Raw genomic sequence first — 17824 nt, forward strand, 5'->3', positions numbered from 1 at the left:
GATATGAAGTGTTTTGAGATGACCTGAGGTTGTGAAAGGCGTTTATATAAATGCAAGGTTCTTTTTCCTTTATGCCCACATACTATATGACTGCACATGATGGGTACTACATTCCAGTCAAGTTGGAATATTCGTCTTGCCACAAATGTTCAAGGCATTGGTGAAACCACACCTCGAGGACTGCATACAGTTATGGTCACCTTATTTAAGGAGGGACAAACTTGCATTGGAAGCAGTTCAGAGGAGGTTCACTAGACTGATTCCAGGGATGAGGGGCATGTCTTATGAGGAAGGATGGGCCTATATTCTTTGGAGTTTAGAAGAATGAAAGGTGATCTTATTGAAACATAAAAGATTCTGAGGGGGCTAGACAGGGTAGATGTTGAGAGGTTGTTTCTCCTCATGGGGGAATCTAGAACTCGGGGGCACAATTTCAGAAAAAGGATTCCCCCATTTAAGACTGAGATGAGGAGGAATTTCTTCTCTCAGAATCATTAGTATTTGGAATTCTCTTCCCCAGCAAACAGTGGAGGCTGGGTCATTGATTATATTCAAGGCTGAGTTAGACAGATTTTTGATCAACAACGGAGTCGAGGGTTATGGGGCGGGGGTGGTGGGGGAGGGGGTAGGCAGGAAAGTGGAGTTAAGGCCACAATCAGATCAGGTATGATTTTACTGAATGGCAGAACAGGCTTGAGTAGCCGAATGGCCCACTCCTGCTCCTATTTCTTATTTTACGTTCTTATCAATACGCTTGTAACTTAAGAGTTAGCAGAATCATGGCAAACCAAGTAACTTAGGTCTAATTAACACTTTCCACTATTTGCATTTCAGTTTCTAACACACTCTATGGTAGTGTGAGACAGACAAGGAGTCAGAACTTTTAAATATGGTATTTCACTGACACCTCAAGTGCTGCAATCTCGCACAAACCACAGTAATTTCCACAGTTATTTACTGGCACCTCACCAGCAATGCGAATTTTCAGGAGATTCATTCTAAGGGACAAAACTTTAACTACTGGACTACGTTTTCAGTGGTAATCAAAGGGAGAAAGAGATTTGTTAGTGAGATCAATTCTAGCACCGACTGCTAGCTGAAACGTGGTGGCTCTGTGGTTTTAACCAAACCCAGTGCTGGGCAAGGCCTTGGGTAGCACGCATTGTGGAGACAGCACAAAATGAGTGGTCATGTACATGAGGCAACAAAACCTTTGGGTCAGCAGATGTGGGGAGTTGGTATTTAAAAGCACATTCAAATATAAAAGGATGGAAGTGCCTAACAGGCCAATCTAAACCAGACAGTTCCTCTCAGATTAGACGAGAGGGGCTAAGGGGCCAGAATAGATTTCTAGGAGTGTAACAGGACTTCAACTGGAAACCACAGATTTGAATTCCGAGATGAGGCAACATTTAGGCAGCAATGTACTGTAATCCTACACACAGATATATGCTGGAATCATTTTGAACATATTGAGATTAGCAAGAACAACATCACTGTGGGAGTACCTGCACCAGATGGACTGCAGCTGTTCAAGAGGTCGCTCACCGCCACCTTCTCAACGGCAATTAGGGATGGGCAACAAATGCTGGTCTTGCCAGCAAAGCCCACATCCCATGAAATAAAAAAAACACAAACCCTAATTCCCCACATGATGGTCTCCCAAAATCATTTGTGTCAGGTGGAGCCCAGTTGATTCCCCACACATACAAGCAGAGTCTTGTCAGTTCCCTTAGCAGAATATGTGGATGAGGCAAGCCTGTTGAGGATTAACTGTTAGTTGATCTCCTTCCTTCTATGGCTCACAATGACATGCTTCGAGTAAACATGAGACATTTGATGGTGGGGTATATGGAATAGACTTTATTCATATACAACAGAGGTGACCAATCTAACTGCACACTGAGAATGGCTTTCGGTTTCTGATTCTAGCTTTCGAGCTCTCGAGAACTGTTGAAAACCATGCTCCTTTATGCACCTTATTTTGCCTACATCTAAGGTACGTCAGAGATAAGTCCTCATGATGCACCTGTTCTTGAATCCTTTAAAAGCAACCTTTTTCAATGACAGACATAGTTGTCATTGTTTACTTCAAAGTCACTTTCCTTAAATTGCACTTCCTGACTTAATGGTTCTTGAATCCTTTGAAATGTAGGTTTATTAACTGTTAACTTTCTGTACTACAGTTAATGGATCCCTCTACCTACATTTATTACCCTAGCCACTAGAGTTATATCTTAATCACTCAGACAGTACTGTCACTTATTTTCCTGCACAGGCATTTCTCGTATATAATGCTCAGACACTAAAAGCAGAAGACAAGCCATGATTTCTTTTCATGTCACTTTGAAGCCATTCTGTTTATCTGAAAAGCCTATTGCTCCAAGATACAAAGAAGTTTGATTATTAACGATTAACTATCCAAGATGTCCAACATATAACTCTCCAGGATGTCCAACACAGAGCATAGGGCAGAGGAAGACAGGAACAGAATAGGACCTCAACCAAAGCTTTCAAATGAAGGCTGTATTCTGTTCACCTCCAAAATAGTGTGATCTCTTTTATTCCCTACGGCTTACTTGTGTGATTTTTCTCTCAAGGGGCCTCTACCTCCTCCTCACACCATGCAGGTTCCCCAAGGCTAGGTGGGCGCTGTCAGGCAGCAGTCAAAGGCTGGGGTCTTGTCTGCCAATGGTCCTTTCATTCATAAGGGGAATGAGGCCAAATGTAGCACTCTTAAGAGCTACCTTAAGTAAGATTAGCACACATTCACATGGGAACTTTCCAGTTTTTATGGCTTTGTACCACTCTGGTAAGTATATTTACCCACTCAGACTTCATAAAATCTAAAATGTCAAACAAAATTAAAGAACCCCATTACTATGCTGACTGCTACATACAGGCTAAATCAGTGCCTTAAACAAAATGCATCCAAAAATAAAGAGCACTCTCTGAGCTTAGGTTGCATTACATAATCAGGAAGGGGACTGTCGGCTCACTGGCTGGACGCCCAAGTGTCAGGATCTTCTGTAGCATTATTATTCACCATTTGATCCCCTCAGCAACATTCTTCATCCTAAATGATCTTAGCAAGACTAGCTCAATCGATATCCATCAGTATCTCAACCTCAGAGTCCCAACCCTAGAGACAGGAGGACTTGGCACTGTTAGAACACTGTAACTGCTGTTTAAATATTGTTGTGAACCCCAAAAGCTGGCAAGTAAGGAACTAACATTTATCTGGGGAAACCACTACAGCATCCCTAATGTTTGAATCAGACAGCTGCTGGGATTGAAAATTCTGTCTTGTCTTAACCAAGTATTAGTGCCAGAATTTAATTAGGAATGCTGCCTTTCAAATGCGAGATGTGAGACAAAAACTTGCATTTATATTGTGCCTTTATCATAGTAGAAATGTCCCAAGGCATGTTACAGGAGCATCATCGGACCAAATATGGCACCAAGCTACATAAGGTGATATTAGGAAAGGTGACCAAAACCTTGGTCACAGAAGTAGGTTTTAAGCGGCAACTTAAAGGAAGAGAGATGCAGAGAGGAGGAAGAGTTTGGAGAGGGAATTCCAGATCTTAGGGCCTAGGCAGCTGAAGGCATGGCCACCATTGGTGGAGCAAAAAAAAATGGGGATGAGCAAGAGGCCAGAATTGGAGGAACACCAGGATCTGAGTGCTGTAAGGCTGGAGAAAGGTAGAGAGGTAAGAAGGGGTGAGGCGATGGTGGGATTTGAACACAAGGATGAGAATTTTAAAAGTAAGGTATTGTGGGACCAGTGTGTATGTCAGTGTGCAAAAGGGTAATGGGTAAAAGGGTCTTGGTGTGAGTTTGGATAGGTGCAAAAAGAGTTTTGGATTAGGTCACGTTTATGAAACAGACACAGTATCATCCTATTTGGGATTGCACATAAAGCAGAAAATGCTGCCAACATAAGAAAAGATGGATTAATATTCAGGCCCGGACTATTTCATCTGTATTGCATTTTCCATAAAGGGCGTCAAGTCGAAACGTTAGTCTGTTTTTTCTCTTCGCAGATACTTCCAGACTTCTTGTGCTTTGCCAGAATTTTGAGGGAGCTGCAAACTTGCAGTTTTTTTTTAATTTCAAGTGAAAGCTCCCAGAATTACTTGCACCAAATGTAGCTCTTTATCAGTGTTGGGATATTAGCTGCAGGGTTTCTCTGAAGCCAATAGGTCACATCTCTGCACAAATAAAGATCTAAAATGGTCTATGCTTCCTTCTACACACAAATCTTATCTTCCCTTTACAGCACTGTACACCTAATCATAGGAATTGTACTGGTGCCCTCGAGTGTGTTTAGACTTGAGTCATCACGTGTTTCTAGGCATTAGGAATTGAACTTATAAAGAAAGATTGAGGAGTTGGACTTACACTCTCCACAACCAAGGCTTTTGGTAACTGAACTGAAACTTTCAGGATTATGAAAGGCACTCGATAGAAATGGCTCAGGAGAAGGGTTCAAGAAAGAAAAACAAGCTGAAAATTAGGAGTATGGTGTGTTGTCAAAAGGAACTTCTTTTATACATACATATAAATGCAAAAGGTAACAGTTATCATGAAAGGCCAACAGTAACAAATGGTTACAGAAGGAACACTTTCCAATTGCCTGGATTGGTGCACCTCCAACATTCAAGAAGCTCGACACCATCCAGGACAAAGCAGCCTGCTTGATTGGCACCCCATCCACCACCTTAAACATTCACTCCCTCCATCACTGGCACAGTGCGGCTACAGCGTATACCAGCTACGAAATGCACTACAGCGACGCTCCCACCCGCCCCCCCAACCCCAAGACTTCTTTGACAGCACCTCCCAAATGTGTGAACTCTACCACCTAGAAGGGCAGCAGATGCACAGGAACACCACCACCTGCAAGTTTCCCTTCAAGTTACACATCAGCCTGACTTGGAAATATATCGCTGATCCTTCATCATCACTGAATCAAAATCCTGAAACTCCCTACTTAACAGCGGTGTGTGTGCACCTACACCACACAACTTCAGCAGTGCAAAGCGGCGGCTCACCACCACCTTAGGGATGGGTAATAAATGCAGGCCTTGCCAGCAATGCCCACATCATGTAAATGAATAAATAAGCAAAAAAGCTAAAATGATCAGGAATGGCCATAAGTGCAAATTGGTAGAATAGTGTAAAAGTTATCAGGGAAGCCAATAGTACAAATGGATGCAGGTGCATTTCAGGAGAGATACAATTGAGTGACATGTTGAGAAAGTGGAATTTTAATCCATCAAAAAAAGTAATAGGCTTATTGGAATCTTTCCTGTTCTTAATAATTTTTATGTGGTGTTAGCAACCTGCCCACAGTTCTCCAACGATCCTGCGATTGCGATTTGACCACTCAGTGCTGGGTGACTGCTCATGTATCACTATCAGCTGAATTTATTTTGCCTGCTGCTGCGTTAGACACTGTGGGCCCAATTTTTAACTCTGTGTAAGTAAATGGGTTTTGAGCAAGTTAAAATCTTGCCCCATAACTCAGCAACATTAGACCATCTCCATTACTCATAAACCACTCCAACTCACGGACACCCAACTCAAATCATCCCAAGCTCCTGACTCCCTGCAATCCATCACCAAATCCCAATGCAGTTCCCAACACCTAAAACATCGACGTTTAAACTCAGCAGTCTTTTGTTACAGCAAAAAAGTAAAAACCATTAACTATTTGCATTAACATAAATTTCAAAGTTACTAGTTATAGTATCCTCAGTGCTCTGTTTCTTTTGGGCAGAAACATCTGGAGATCAGTGTTTTATTGGAAATAAAGTCACAGCAGCACTGTAGATTATGGGTGTTAAAACAAATCGTTTTCTTTTCTTGTCACAGTGGTGAAGCTATACTCAACCTCTTAAACTTCAGCAACTACAGGCTAAGTTTCTACAACCTGTCTGCATTGTTCAACCCTTTTAGCCTCCGTGTAATTTTGTTAAATTTGCCTGCAGCCCCTCAAGGCCATTGCATCCTTCCTGAGGTGTGGTGCCCAGAATCAAAATCAATACTGTAGATGGGGTCTAGCTAAGGATTTGTACAACTGAAGCATAACTTTCTCTCCTTTATATTCCCTTTGAGATAGGGAGAGATAAATGAGTACAAAAGGGAGAAAGGAACAGAAGGTTATTTTGAGTGGCGAGATGAGCTAGGCTGGGAAGAGGCTCATGAGAAGTATAAATAAAGTATAAGCATGGACCAGTAAAGCCAAATGGTCTGTTTCAATGCTGTAAATTCGATGCAACACTATGCAATTTTATATTTGTTTGAGCTACACCTGTTCATGAACAACCCCATCCACTTCCACCCCATGGAATACACATCCTGTGCCATATGCAAAGGTAGTAATCTCCAGATTACTCCTGATGACACATGTTCACGAGTACAGAAATAGGAAGTTGGAGCTGATGAATATGTGGCTGGTGAGATGGTGCAGGAGGGAGGGCCTTAGATTCCTGAGGCATTGGACCACTTGTGGGAGAGATAGGACCTGTACAAACAACATAGGTTGCGCCTCAACAGGGCCAGGAACAAGATTCTCGCGGGGGGGGGGGGTTGCTGGTGCTGTTGAAGGGTTTAAACTAGCTTAGCAGAGCAAAGGGTACCTGAGAATAGATTCAAAAAGGAGAGAAGAAAAGTTGGAAATGGAAGACACAAAGTTATTAAGCGTATTCCAAAGGCAAAGGGAACAAAGGCTAGAAAATAGACAACAAGGGAGTTTAGCAGTGCGAAATGCTATATAATTCAATGCAAGAAGTCTAGGGAAGAAGGGAGATGAACTGAGAGCACAGATTGACACGAGGCAATATGATATTATAGCTATAACTGAGACTTGGCTGAAAGGAGGGCAGAAATGGCAACTTAGCATCCCTAGTTACATGGCTTTCAGACGAGATAGAGAAGAGAATAAAAACGGAGGGAAGATCACAATATTGATTAAAGAAACAATTATAGCTTTGAGGAGAGATATGGTAGAAGGATCATCAAAGGAGGCCGTATCGGTTGAACTGAAGAACAAAAAAAGAGGCAATCACACTATTGGGTGTGTACTGCAGACTTCCAAACAGTCAGAGGAATATAGAAGAGCAAATATGTAGGCCCAGTGGGCGGCACAGTGGTTAGCACCGCAGCCTCACAGCTCCAGGGACCCGGGTTCGATTCTGGGTACTGCCTGTGCAGAGTTTGCAAGTTCTCCCTGTGACCACGTGGGTTTTCGCTGGGTGCTCCGGTTTCCTCCCACAGCCAAAGACTTGCAGGTTGATAGGTAAATTGGCCATTGTAAATTGCCCCTAGTGTAGGTAGGTGGTAGGGAATATGGGATTACTGCAGTGTTAGTATAAATGGTTGTTGGTCGGCACAGACTCGGTGGGCCGAAGTGCCTGTTTCAGTGCTGTATGTCTAAATAAATAAATAAAAATCTGAGAACTGCATAAACAATAGAGCAGTAATAGTAGGGGATTGCAACCTTAATGTTAACTGGGATAGAATTAGTGTGAAAGGCAGAGAGGGAGCAGAATTCGTAAAATGCATTCAGGAGAATCCTTTCAGTCAGTACGCAGCAAGCCCAACAAGAGACAAGGTGGTTCTAGACTTAGTTTTAGGGAATGAAGCTAGACAGGTGGAAGGCACATCAATTGGGGAACACTTTGGTGGAAGTGATAATAATTCAGTTAGATTTAGGGTAGTTATGGAAAATGACATGTAAAGACCAGGAATAAGAGTTCTCAGTTGGGGAAAAGCTAATTTTACTAAGTTGAGATGTAATTTAGCTAAGGTGGATTGGCAAATCAGTGCCAGATCAATGGGAAATATTCAAGGAAAAGATAGCGAGGATTCAGAGCAAGTGTGTTCCCTGAAAGAAAAAGGGTGGGCTAACAAATCCAGAGCCCCATGAATGTCAAGGGACTTAAAGGAGAGGACAAAGAAAAAAGGGAAGCTAGTGACAAATATTGAGGGCTCAATACTGCAGAAAACCTAGAAGAGTGTAAAAAGTGTAGGGGTGAAATTAAAAAGGAAATTAGGAAAGCAAAGAGCGGGCATGAAAAAATACTAGCAAGTAAAATCAAGGAAAACACAAAAAGATTTTTTATAAATACATAAAGAGCAAGGGCATTTGGAAAAATGCAAGGTAATCAGGCAAAGTCAACATGGTTTTGTAAAAGGGAAATCATGTTTAACCAATTTATTGGAGTTCTTTGAGGGAGTTACATGTGCTGTGGATAAAGGGATACCGGTGGATGTATTGTACTTGGATTTCCAGAAGACATTTGATAAGGTGCCACATCAAAGGTTATTGCAGAAAATAAAAGCTCATGGTGTAGGGGATATCACATTGGCATGGATAGAAGATTGGTTAGCTAAGAGGAAACAGAGAGTAGGTATAAATGGGTCATTTTCTGGTTAGCAAGATGGAAGGAGTGGTGTGCCACAGGGATCAGTGCTGGGGCCTCAACTTTTTACAATTTATATAAATGACTTCGATGAAGGGAGCGAAGGTATGGTTGCTAAATTTGCTGATGACACAAAGATAGGTAAGAAAGTAAGTTGTGAAGAGGACATAAGGAGGCTACAAAGGGATATAGATAGGTTAAGTGAGTGGGCAAAGATCTGGCAAATGGAGTATAATGTGGGAAAGTGGGAAATTGTCCACTTTGGCAGGAAGAATAAAAAAGCATATTATCTAAATGGTGAGAGATTGCAGAGCTCTGAGATGCAGAGGGATCTGGGTGTCCTAGTGCATGAATTGCAAAAGGTTAGTGAGCAGGTGCAACACGTAATTAGGAAAGCTAATAGAATGTTATCATTTATCGCGAGGGGAATTGAATACAAAAGTAGGGAGGTTATGCTTCAGCTATACAGGACATTGGTGAGACCACATCTGGAGTACTGTGTACAGTACTGGTCTCCTTATTCAAGGAAGGATGTAAATGCTTTGGAGGCAATACAGAGGTTTACTAGACTAATACCTGGAATGAGTGGCCTGTCTTACGAGGAAAGATTGGACAGGCTAGGCTTGTATCCGCTGGAATTTAGAAGAGGCGACTTGATTGAAACATAAAAGATGCTGAGGGGTCTTGACAGGGTGGATGTGGAAAGGAGTTTTCCCCTTGTCAGAGAATCTCAAACTAGAGGTCACTGTTTAAAAATAAGGAATCGCCCATTTAAGACAAAGATGAGGAGAAATTTTTTCTCGCAGAGGGGCGTGCGTCTTTGGAAATCTCTTCCTCAAAAGGCAGTGAAAGCAGAGTCTTTGAATATCTTTAAGGCAGAGGTAGATAGATTCTTGATAAGCAAGGGGGTGGAAGGTTATTGGGGGTAGGTAGAAATGTGGAGCAATCAGTTCAGCCACGAACTTATTGAATGGCGGAGCAGGCTCAAGGGGCCGAGTGGCCTACTCCTGCTCCTAACTCGTATGTTTGTAGGATAACTAAAGCAAGAGTCGAACCTGTTAGGGACCATAAGGGTAACCTGTGTGTGGAGGCAGAGGATGTGGGTATGGTTCTTAATGAACACTTTGCGTCTGTTTTTGCAGAAGCGAAGGACAATACAGCCATTGTAAACAATGAAGAGGAGTGTGAAATTAACATAGTAAGAGAGGAAGTATTAAGGGGTCGAACATCTTAGAAAGTGGATAAATCTCCAGGCTCAAATGAAATGTATCCTAAGTTGTTAAGAAAGCAAGATAAGAAACAGCAGAGGCTCTGACCATCATTTTCCAATCCTCTCTAACTACAGGTGTAGTGCCAGAGGATTCGAAGATAGCTAACGTTGTACCTATGTTTAAAAAGTGAGAAAGGGATAGACTGAGTAATTAGACGCCAGTCAACCTAACCGCGGTGGTGGGAAAATTATTGGAAATAATTCTGAGGGACAGGATGAACCTTCGTTTCGAAAGGTACAAATTAATCAAAGACAGTCAGCACGGATTTGTTAAGGGAATGTCATGTCTGACTAACATAATTGAATTTTTCAAGGAGGTAACAAGGAGAGTTGATGAGGGTAGTGCATTTGATGTAGTCTATATGGATTTTAGTAAGGCTTTTGCTAGGGTCCCACATGGCAGACTGCTCAAGAAAGTAAAAGCCCATGAGATCCCAAGCAAAGTGGTAAGTTGGATCCAAAATTGACTCAGAGGCAGGAAGCAAAGGGTAATGGTTGATGAGTTATTTAAGACTGGAAAACTGTTTCTAGTGGGGTTCCACAGGGCTCAGTGCTAGGTCCCTTGTATTTTGTGGGTATATTATGGAATCATAGAAATCCTAGAGATTTAGCAGGGATGGAGGCCATCCAGCCTAATCCTGCTTTCCAGCTCTTGGTACATTATCATTTATGTTATAGCACTACAAATGCATATCCAAGTATTTTTTAAATGTTATGAGGGTTTCTGCCTCTGCCTGTACCCAAGTTCCAGATCCACACCACCCTCTGGGTGATAATATTCCCCTCTCAACCTTACCCTAAATCTATGCCCTCTGGTTATGCACCCCTCAACCAAGAGGAATAGGGCCTTCCTATCCACTTTATCTCGACCCCTCAATGTTGTACACTTCAATTAGGTCCCCCCTCAGCCTCCTCTGCTCCAAAGAAAACCCTAGCTTAGCCAATCTTTCCTCATAAGTAAAATTCTCCAGTCCAGGCAACATCTTCATAAATCTCCTCTGTACCTTCGCTATTTATTTATTTAGAGATACAGCACTGAAACATGCCCTTCGGCCCACCGAGTCTGTGCCGACCATCAACCACCCATTTATACTAATCCTACACTAATCCCATATTCCTACCACATCCCCACCTGTCCCTATATTTCCCTACCACCTACCTATACTAGGGGCAATTTATAATGGCCAATTGACCTATCAACCTGCAAGTCTTTTGGTGGTGGGAGGAAACCGGAGTACCCGGCGAAAACCCACGCAGACACAGGGAGAACTTGCAAACTCCACACAGACAGTACCCAGAATTGAACCCGGGGTCGCTGGAGCTGTGAGGCTGCGGTGCTAACCACTGCGCCACTGTGTCGCCCTCTCTAGTGCAATCACATCTTTCCTATAGTGTGGTGACCAGAACTGCATGCAGTACTCCAACTATGGCCTAACTACTATTTTATACAATTCCATCAGAATCTCCCTGCTCTAGGCCTCATCTAATAAAGGCAAGTACCCTGTATGCCTTAACACTTGTCCAGCCACCTTTAGGGATCTGTGGACATACACTCCAAGGATCCTGTTTCTCTACACTTCTCAGTATCCTACCAATTATTGTGTATTCTCTTGCCTTGTTAGCCTTCCCCAAATGCATTACCTCACACTTCTCCGGATTGAGCTCCATCTGCCATCATTCTGTCCACCTGACGAGTCTATTGTCATCTTCCTGCCGTCTACAGCTTTCTTCTTCTTATCACCCATATGGCCAATTTTTGTATCATCTTCAAACTTCTTAATCATATCCCCTACATTCAAGTGTAAATCATTAATATAGATCACAAAAAATAAGGGACCAAGTACTGAGCCCTGCAGAACCCCACTGGAAACGGCCTTCCTGTCGTAAAAACACCCATCAACCATTACCCTTTGCTTCCTGCCTCGGAGCTAATTTTGGATCCAATTTGTCACTTTGCCTGGGATCCCGGGGCTTTTACTTTCTTGACCAGTCTGTCATGTGGGATCTTATCAAAAGCCTTACTAAAATCCATTTAGACGACACCAAATGCACTAGGTCATCGACCTTCCTTGCTATCTCCTTGAAAAATTCAATCATGTTAGTTAGACATGACCTACCCTTAACAAATCCCTGCCAACAGTCTGATTAATCCATAACTTTCTAAATCAAGATTCATCCTGTCCCTCAGAATTTTTTTCAATAATTTTCCCAACACCGAGTTTAGGCTAACTAGCATGCAATTACTCGGTCTATCCCTTTCTCACTTTTTAAACAATGTTAGCTGTCCTCCAGTCCTCTGGCATCACACCCATAGCCAGAGAGGATTGGAAACTGATGGTCAGAGCCTCTGTTATTTCTTCTTTTGCTTCCCCTAACAGCCGAGGATACATTTTGTTTGATTCTGGGGATTTATGCACTTTCAAAGATGTTAACCCCTTAATATATATCAATGATTTGGACTTGAATATAGCGCGTATGCTTAAAAAGTTTGCAGACGATACAAAAATTGGCTGTCTGGGTGATAATGAAGAATAAAGGTGTGGACTACAGAAAGATATCAATAGACTAGTCAGATGGGCAGAGCAGTGGCAAATGGAACTCAGTCCGGAAAAATGTGAGGCAATGCATTTGGGGAAGGCTAACAAGGCAAACGAATACACAATAAATGGTAGGATGGTGAGAAGTGTAGAGGAACAGAGGATCCTTGGAGTGCATGTCCACAGATCCCTAAAGGTGGCTGGACAGATAGATAAGGTGGTCAAGGCATACGGGATACTTGCCTTTATTAGCTGAGGCATAGAATACAAGAGCAGGGAGGTTATGCTGAAACAATATAAAACACTAGTTAGGCCACAGCTGGAGTACTGCATTGCAGTTCTGTCACCGCACTTTAGGAAAGACGTGATTGCACTAGAGAGGGTACAGAGGAGATTTACAAGGATGTTGCCTGGACTGGAGAACTTCAGTTATGAGGAAAGATTGAGATAGGCTAGGGTTGTTCTCTTTGGAACAGAGAAGGCTGAGGGGGACTTAATTGAAATATACAAAATTATGAGGGGCCAAGATAGAGTGGATAGAAAGGCCCTATTCCCCTTGGTTGAGGGGTCCTTAACCAGGGGGCATATATTTAGGGTAAAAGGAAGGAGGTTTAGAGAGGATTCTGGGACCGGGAGCTGGGCCAGCCTCAGCTGACATAAGTACCTCCAGACGGCTGAAGGTACAGCTGCCCATGGTGGGGTGAATGGAGGGGTGTGCATTGTGACATGAGTGACAAAGGAAGAGAGTTTGGACAGGGTGGCAAGGTTGTCAGGCTAGAGAAGATTTAAACATGCGTGAGTTCTAACTGATGTCTTAGGTCATAGAATCTTTCAGTACAAGAGGTCATTCGATGCACGACGCCTGTTTTGGCTCTTGGAACAAACTATCCAATTATTCCCACTCCCCTGCTCTTTCCTCGTAGCCCTGAAGTTTTCTCCCCTTAAAGCATTTATCCAATTCCCTGATGAAAATTATGATTGAACCTGCTTCCACCACTCTTTCAGGCAGTACATTCCCAGTCACAACAACTCGCTATGTGCAAAAACAAAACTCCGCTCCCCTCTGGTTCTTTTGCCAATTACCATAAATCCGTGTCTTCTGATTAGTGACTCTTCTGCCCACGGAAACAGTTACTCCTTGGTCACTTTTATCAAAACCTTTCATGATTTTGAACAGTATTATTAAATCTTCCCTGCTGAGCTTTTTACCTGTAGGCTTCTGATCCACTGGTTCTTCCTTGGTTGGAGTGGTGTCTAAACAAGAATACCTCTGCTTATCGTCACAGCTCTTTTCTGCTCCATGTGTTTCCATTTTATCTTTAAAGCCTTCATTGTAGTTTTTCCCCGACTTTCTTGATTTCAGAAAAGCAAGCAAACTTGGATCTAGTTAAATAGGAAATGGAGGGATAAAACAAAGTTAACTGTATGTTTGCAGGAGAGAAGGATGAGCCACATACTTACTTTTGTAATAAAAAAAAGTCATGTCATTTGCTGAAATTTTAACACTTAAAACAAATGTCAGCAAATGAGCACGTCGGCAGTCACAATCAGCAACTATCGTGCACTATCCACCAATGAAGAGTGTCAAGAGACAATGCTCAAACAGTCGCGTGCAATGCCCAATGGACAAAAATCAACATTTAATGCCCAAACACCAACAAGCAATGCTCAATGAACAAATAGCAACATGTACTGTCCAATGATTAAGTGGAATAGCATCTCCGATGAATAACATCAACGTGGAACACCCATCGATATCGTACCTTTGTGTAATAGCCATCGGTGAACAAATTGCATGTTATGCCATGAATAAATAGCCTCACCATCCAATCTAATGCCCAATGAATAGCTTCAACATAGAATACCCAATTAATAAATCACATCAATATGACAACTGCTGAAAAATAGTACCAACATGTAATAAACAAATAACAGCCCTGTTCAGTACTACCAAAATGTACAGAATTCTAAGACTTTCACTGTGTATCTGCAGGTAATGGAACTTGTAAAGTACTGTAATCCTACAAGGTCTGTGAGCTTCACTAAATTGAATAAATACACTGAAAAAAATGGCAAACACACACACTGAAATGACATTGTGTAAACTGACACTTTCAACCCTCAAGCAAAGCAAATGCTTCATCATCATTTAATAGTTCAGCCCAAGCTGTCCAATAATCTCTCCCAGGAGCCTTGCACAGTAGTCAGCTTTCTCAGCAATTTCCTAATGGTCAGAATGATTCTGGCTCATGACTCCACCCCTTCACCCCGAGATATCCGAGGCACATCCAACACACAGTCCTGTTTTGAAGGGTGATTGAAGCCAGCATCTGAGCAAAATCACAGTCAGTCATATTCCCAAGTTCAAATGTAATACATGAAAGCCAACAAGGTGCAATCAGCTGTCAATGTAGTTCTGACCCATTCTACAGTTAGGATGGGCTTCCACAATCATCTAGTTGATAATGGCAAAAAGCACAGTTGTCAGCCTTTGCTCAGTAGTAGCACCCTCAGAAGGCTGTGGGTTCAAGCCCCACTCAACTTCAGCACATAATCCAGGCTGGCACTTCGGTACAGTACTGGGGGAGTGTTGCACGGGGCAGATATATCATCTTTCAGATTAGACCCTAAACTGAGGTCCCACCTACCCTCTCAGATGGATATAAAAGATCCCATGGCACTAATTGAAGAGGAGCAGGGGAGTTCTCCCTGATGTTCCGGCCAATAATTATCCTTCAACCAACACCTAAAAAAAGATGATATGGTCATTATTTCAGTGCTGTTTGTGGGAGCTTGCTGTGCACAAATTGGCTGCCGTGTTTCCTACCATTACAACGGTGACTACACTTCAAAAGCACAGTTCTGATCAAAGATCATCGGGCTGCAATGTTAACTCTGTTTCTCCCTCCATAGATGCTGCCTGAACTGAGTATTTCCAGCATTTTCTGTTTTTATTTCAAAAGTACACTGTCATGCAGGCCCCCACCTGCCAAGAATGAGAAATACTAATTTTGCCACATGAACATTCATTTGAAACTGTTACTGGAGTAAAAAAAAAAGTTAAAAAACCCACAATGGATTCTTGGCTGGAGAGACATTTTTGCATATTAACAGACAGTACTTGGAAAGGACAAAGGAGCTACTCCCTGCTCCAATTTAATCCACAATGGACTTATGATTACCAGAGGTTGAGGGGGAGCAGCTCACATTCCAGGTTAACTGCTAAAATGGCCGAATACACAAACAGACGTGATCAGACCAGCTTAGTCACATGACTAACTGGCTGTTGCAGAGTTATGAACTGAGTTTTAAATTGCAGAGAACAGTGTTTGAAGGCAGAAAGCTCCTGGCTCCTGGATTGAAAACATCTCTCTCCTGTCTGCTCTCATCTCTTTCTCACCAGCTTTGAAATCCATTGAAGACACATGAATCCGAAGAGAGAAAAGTCTCCTACAGTGAACAAGGTTTAAGAAGAATACTAGGCCCCAGCGAAAAGCAAGAATTACCTACAAGCAAGGACTTTAAAGTGAGCTCGAATCACAGTAACAAGAAACTCTTCTTATATCGCCTCATACCTCTCCATTTCATTTTTCTTCTGCTCTTTTCTGTCTTATTTGCATGTGCGTATCGTGTATGCATGCTAGCGTGGGCGCATCGTGTATCCATAGGCATTAACCAAACTACAGTTTAAGTTTAAATAAATTTCACTTTTCTTCTTTAAACCTAAGAAAGCCTGTTTGTGCTCATTTCTTTGCCTTATCGTTGGAAAGTGGTGAACAAGGATTCATCAAGTGGGAGCTCAAAATCCAGTGTGTTTAAAATTAAACCCTGTTACAGTAAGACCAGGTGAAGGCTGAAAGGGACCCCCAGACACCTTTCTCACCTGGTCGTAACAACATCAAAAAGCTTTGGGACATCCCGAGGTTCTGAAAGGCGTTAGAGAAATGAAAGTTATTTCTTTCTTTTCACACACACTACATGTGTCAGTCTGGCTCAGTTAATTGCACACTCGCCTCCAGCTCAAAATGTTGTACATATAAAAGCTATGCCTTACGTTGAGTGCATAATCTCAGCTGACACGCTAGTCACTGTTGAAGAAAGGTTCTGCCTGCTTAGGTGATGCCATGGCACTATTCCAAGAGCTCTCCTGATGTTGTGGCCAATGCAACTCCTTCAACCAGCATCATTACCAAAAACAGATTAACTCACCATTTATTTCACTCCTCTTTGTGAGCCTTATTAACATATTAAGGTCACTGGGATATAGAAATCACTGTTAAAACCCTTCGCATGTGGTAACATCACTTATATGTAACTTACATTTATTATATAGCAAAATGCCCCAAGGTTTGAATCCTGCTCTGTGCTTAGTTAGCTTATCTCAGCCAGGGTAGTAGTAGAGTACAATTGAACTAAGAGCCACAGCACAATTGAACTAAGAGCCAACACAGCAAAGAAAGACTTGCATTTATATAGCACAGTTCATGACCTCAGAACACCCCAAAGTGTTGTACGTCAATGAGTACTTTTGAACGTGACTCACTGTTACATTGCAGGAAACAAAAGACTTGCATTTATAAGCACCTTTCACGACTTCAGGGTGTCCCAAAGCACTTTCCAGCCAATGAAGTACTTTTGAAGTTTAGTCACTGTTGTAATGCAGGAAACGTAGCAGCAAATTTGAGCACAGCAAGCTCCCAAACAGCAATGTAATAAATGACCAGATAATTGGTTCAGGTGATGTTGCTGCAGACATCAATATTGGCCAGGACACATTAGGCTGCGAGCAGCAGCAGGAGTAGCAGTTGGGGCTCAGCAATTGCCCAAGGGCAACTCCTGGGGTAAAGGCAGGGGGGAAATCCATCAGCTAGATGTCCTGCTTTTGACGGTCATTCATTGATCCATACCTGGATATCAGAGGGAGGACAAGGAGTATGATGCCATTCATAGTTGAATAGCCAGACAGTGATATTGTCAGACTGACAGCATGAATGGAGCCCGTACCATCAGAAAGAAAAGTGAAAGCTGGAGGAAGAAATTGGAATAAAGAAAGCCAGGTTTTAGAGATTTAATGTGGACAGCAGTGATACACACACTCACCTAAGCGGGACACAAGATTATTGCGTTCCTCCTCAATCTCCTCTTCAGACATGGCTTGCAGTCTGGCTACATTCTCTTCATGAATCCTCTGTGCTTCTTGAGGGCCTATTTCCCCACCTAGTCTCTCTCCAGACACCAATCTCTCATCACTTGCACCTGGGAGCAAATGCAACAAGGTAATTTAAGGTGAAAAATCATAATCCATGAAAACAAAATACTTCTCAATTAACGACTGAAAACAAAACTCTGCAATAGAAGCATGGGAACAGGTGGCCATTCAATTAGATCATGGCTGATCTGTACCGAATTCAAGGGGAATGCTCATCAGGTTAATTGACACACTGCCAATTCAATACTGGTCCCACTTCAACCTCAGCTTTGTTCCATCTCTGCTCTTCTCCTCCTGTTAATCCAGCTCAAGATATTCCTGAAGCAGTCGTGTTGGTGAACAGTCCAGTGGGAGAGTGCAGGACTTTCACAGGTCA

The 17824-nt window shown here is 42.5% G+C and overlaps 1 protein-coding gene across 5 annotated transcripts in view; it reads right to left on the reverse strand.

The window, feature by feature from the left end:
• The window catches only part of rpap1 (RNA polymerase II associated protein 1), a 137204-nt gene that overhangs the window by 98723 nt on the left and 20657 nt on the right, over positions 1-17824 (reverse strand). For all 5 annotated transcript variants that reach the window (XR_010975739.1, XR_010975738.1, XM_068039612.1 and 2 more), the window contains exons 6-7: positions 17340-17495; positions 13449-13622 (exon numbers count right to left, since the gene is read on the reverse strand). Coding sequence is in view for 3 of the 5 variants with exons in the window: in XM_068039612.1 (XP_067895713.1) it covers positions 13449-13622; positions 17340-17495 (330 nt within the window). In the remaining 2 variants the exon portion in view is untranslated. The remainder of the gene's footprint in view (positions 1-13448; positions 13623-17339; positions 17496-17824) is intronic.

This window comes from Heterodontus francisci, chromosome 9 (genome assembly GCF_036365525.1).
Source record: "Heterodontus francisci isolate sHetFra1 chromosome 9, sHetFra1.hap1, whole genome shotgun sequence".
NCBI lineage: Eukaryota > Metazoa > Chordata > Chondrichthyes > Heterodontiformes > Heterodontidae > Heterodontus > Heterodontus francisci.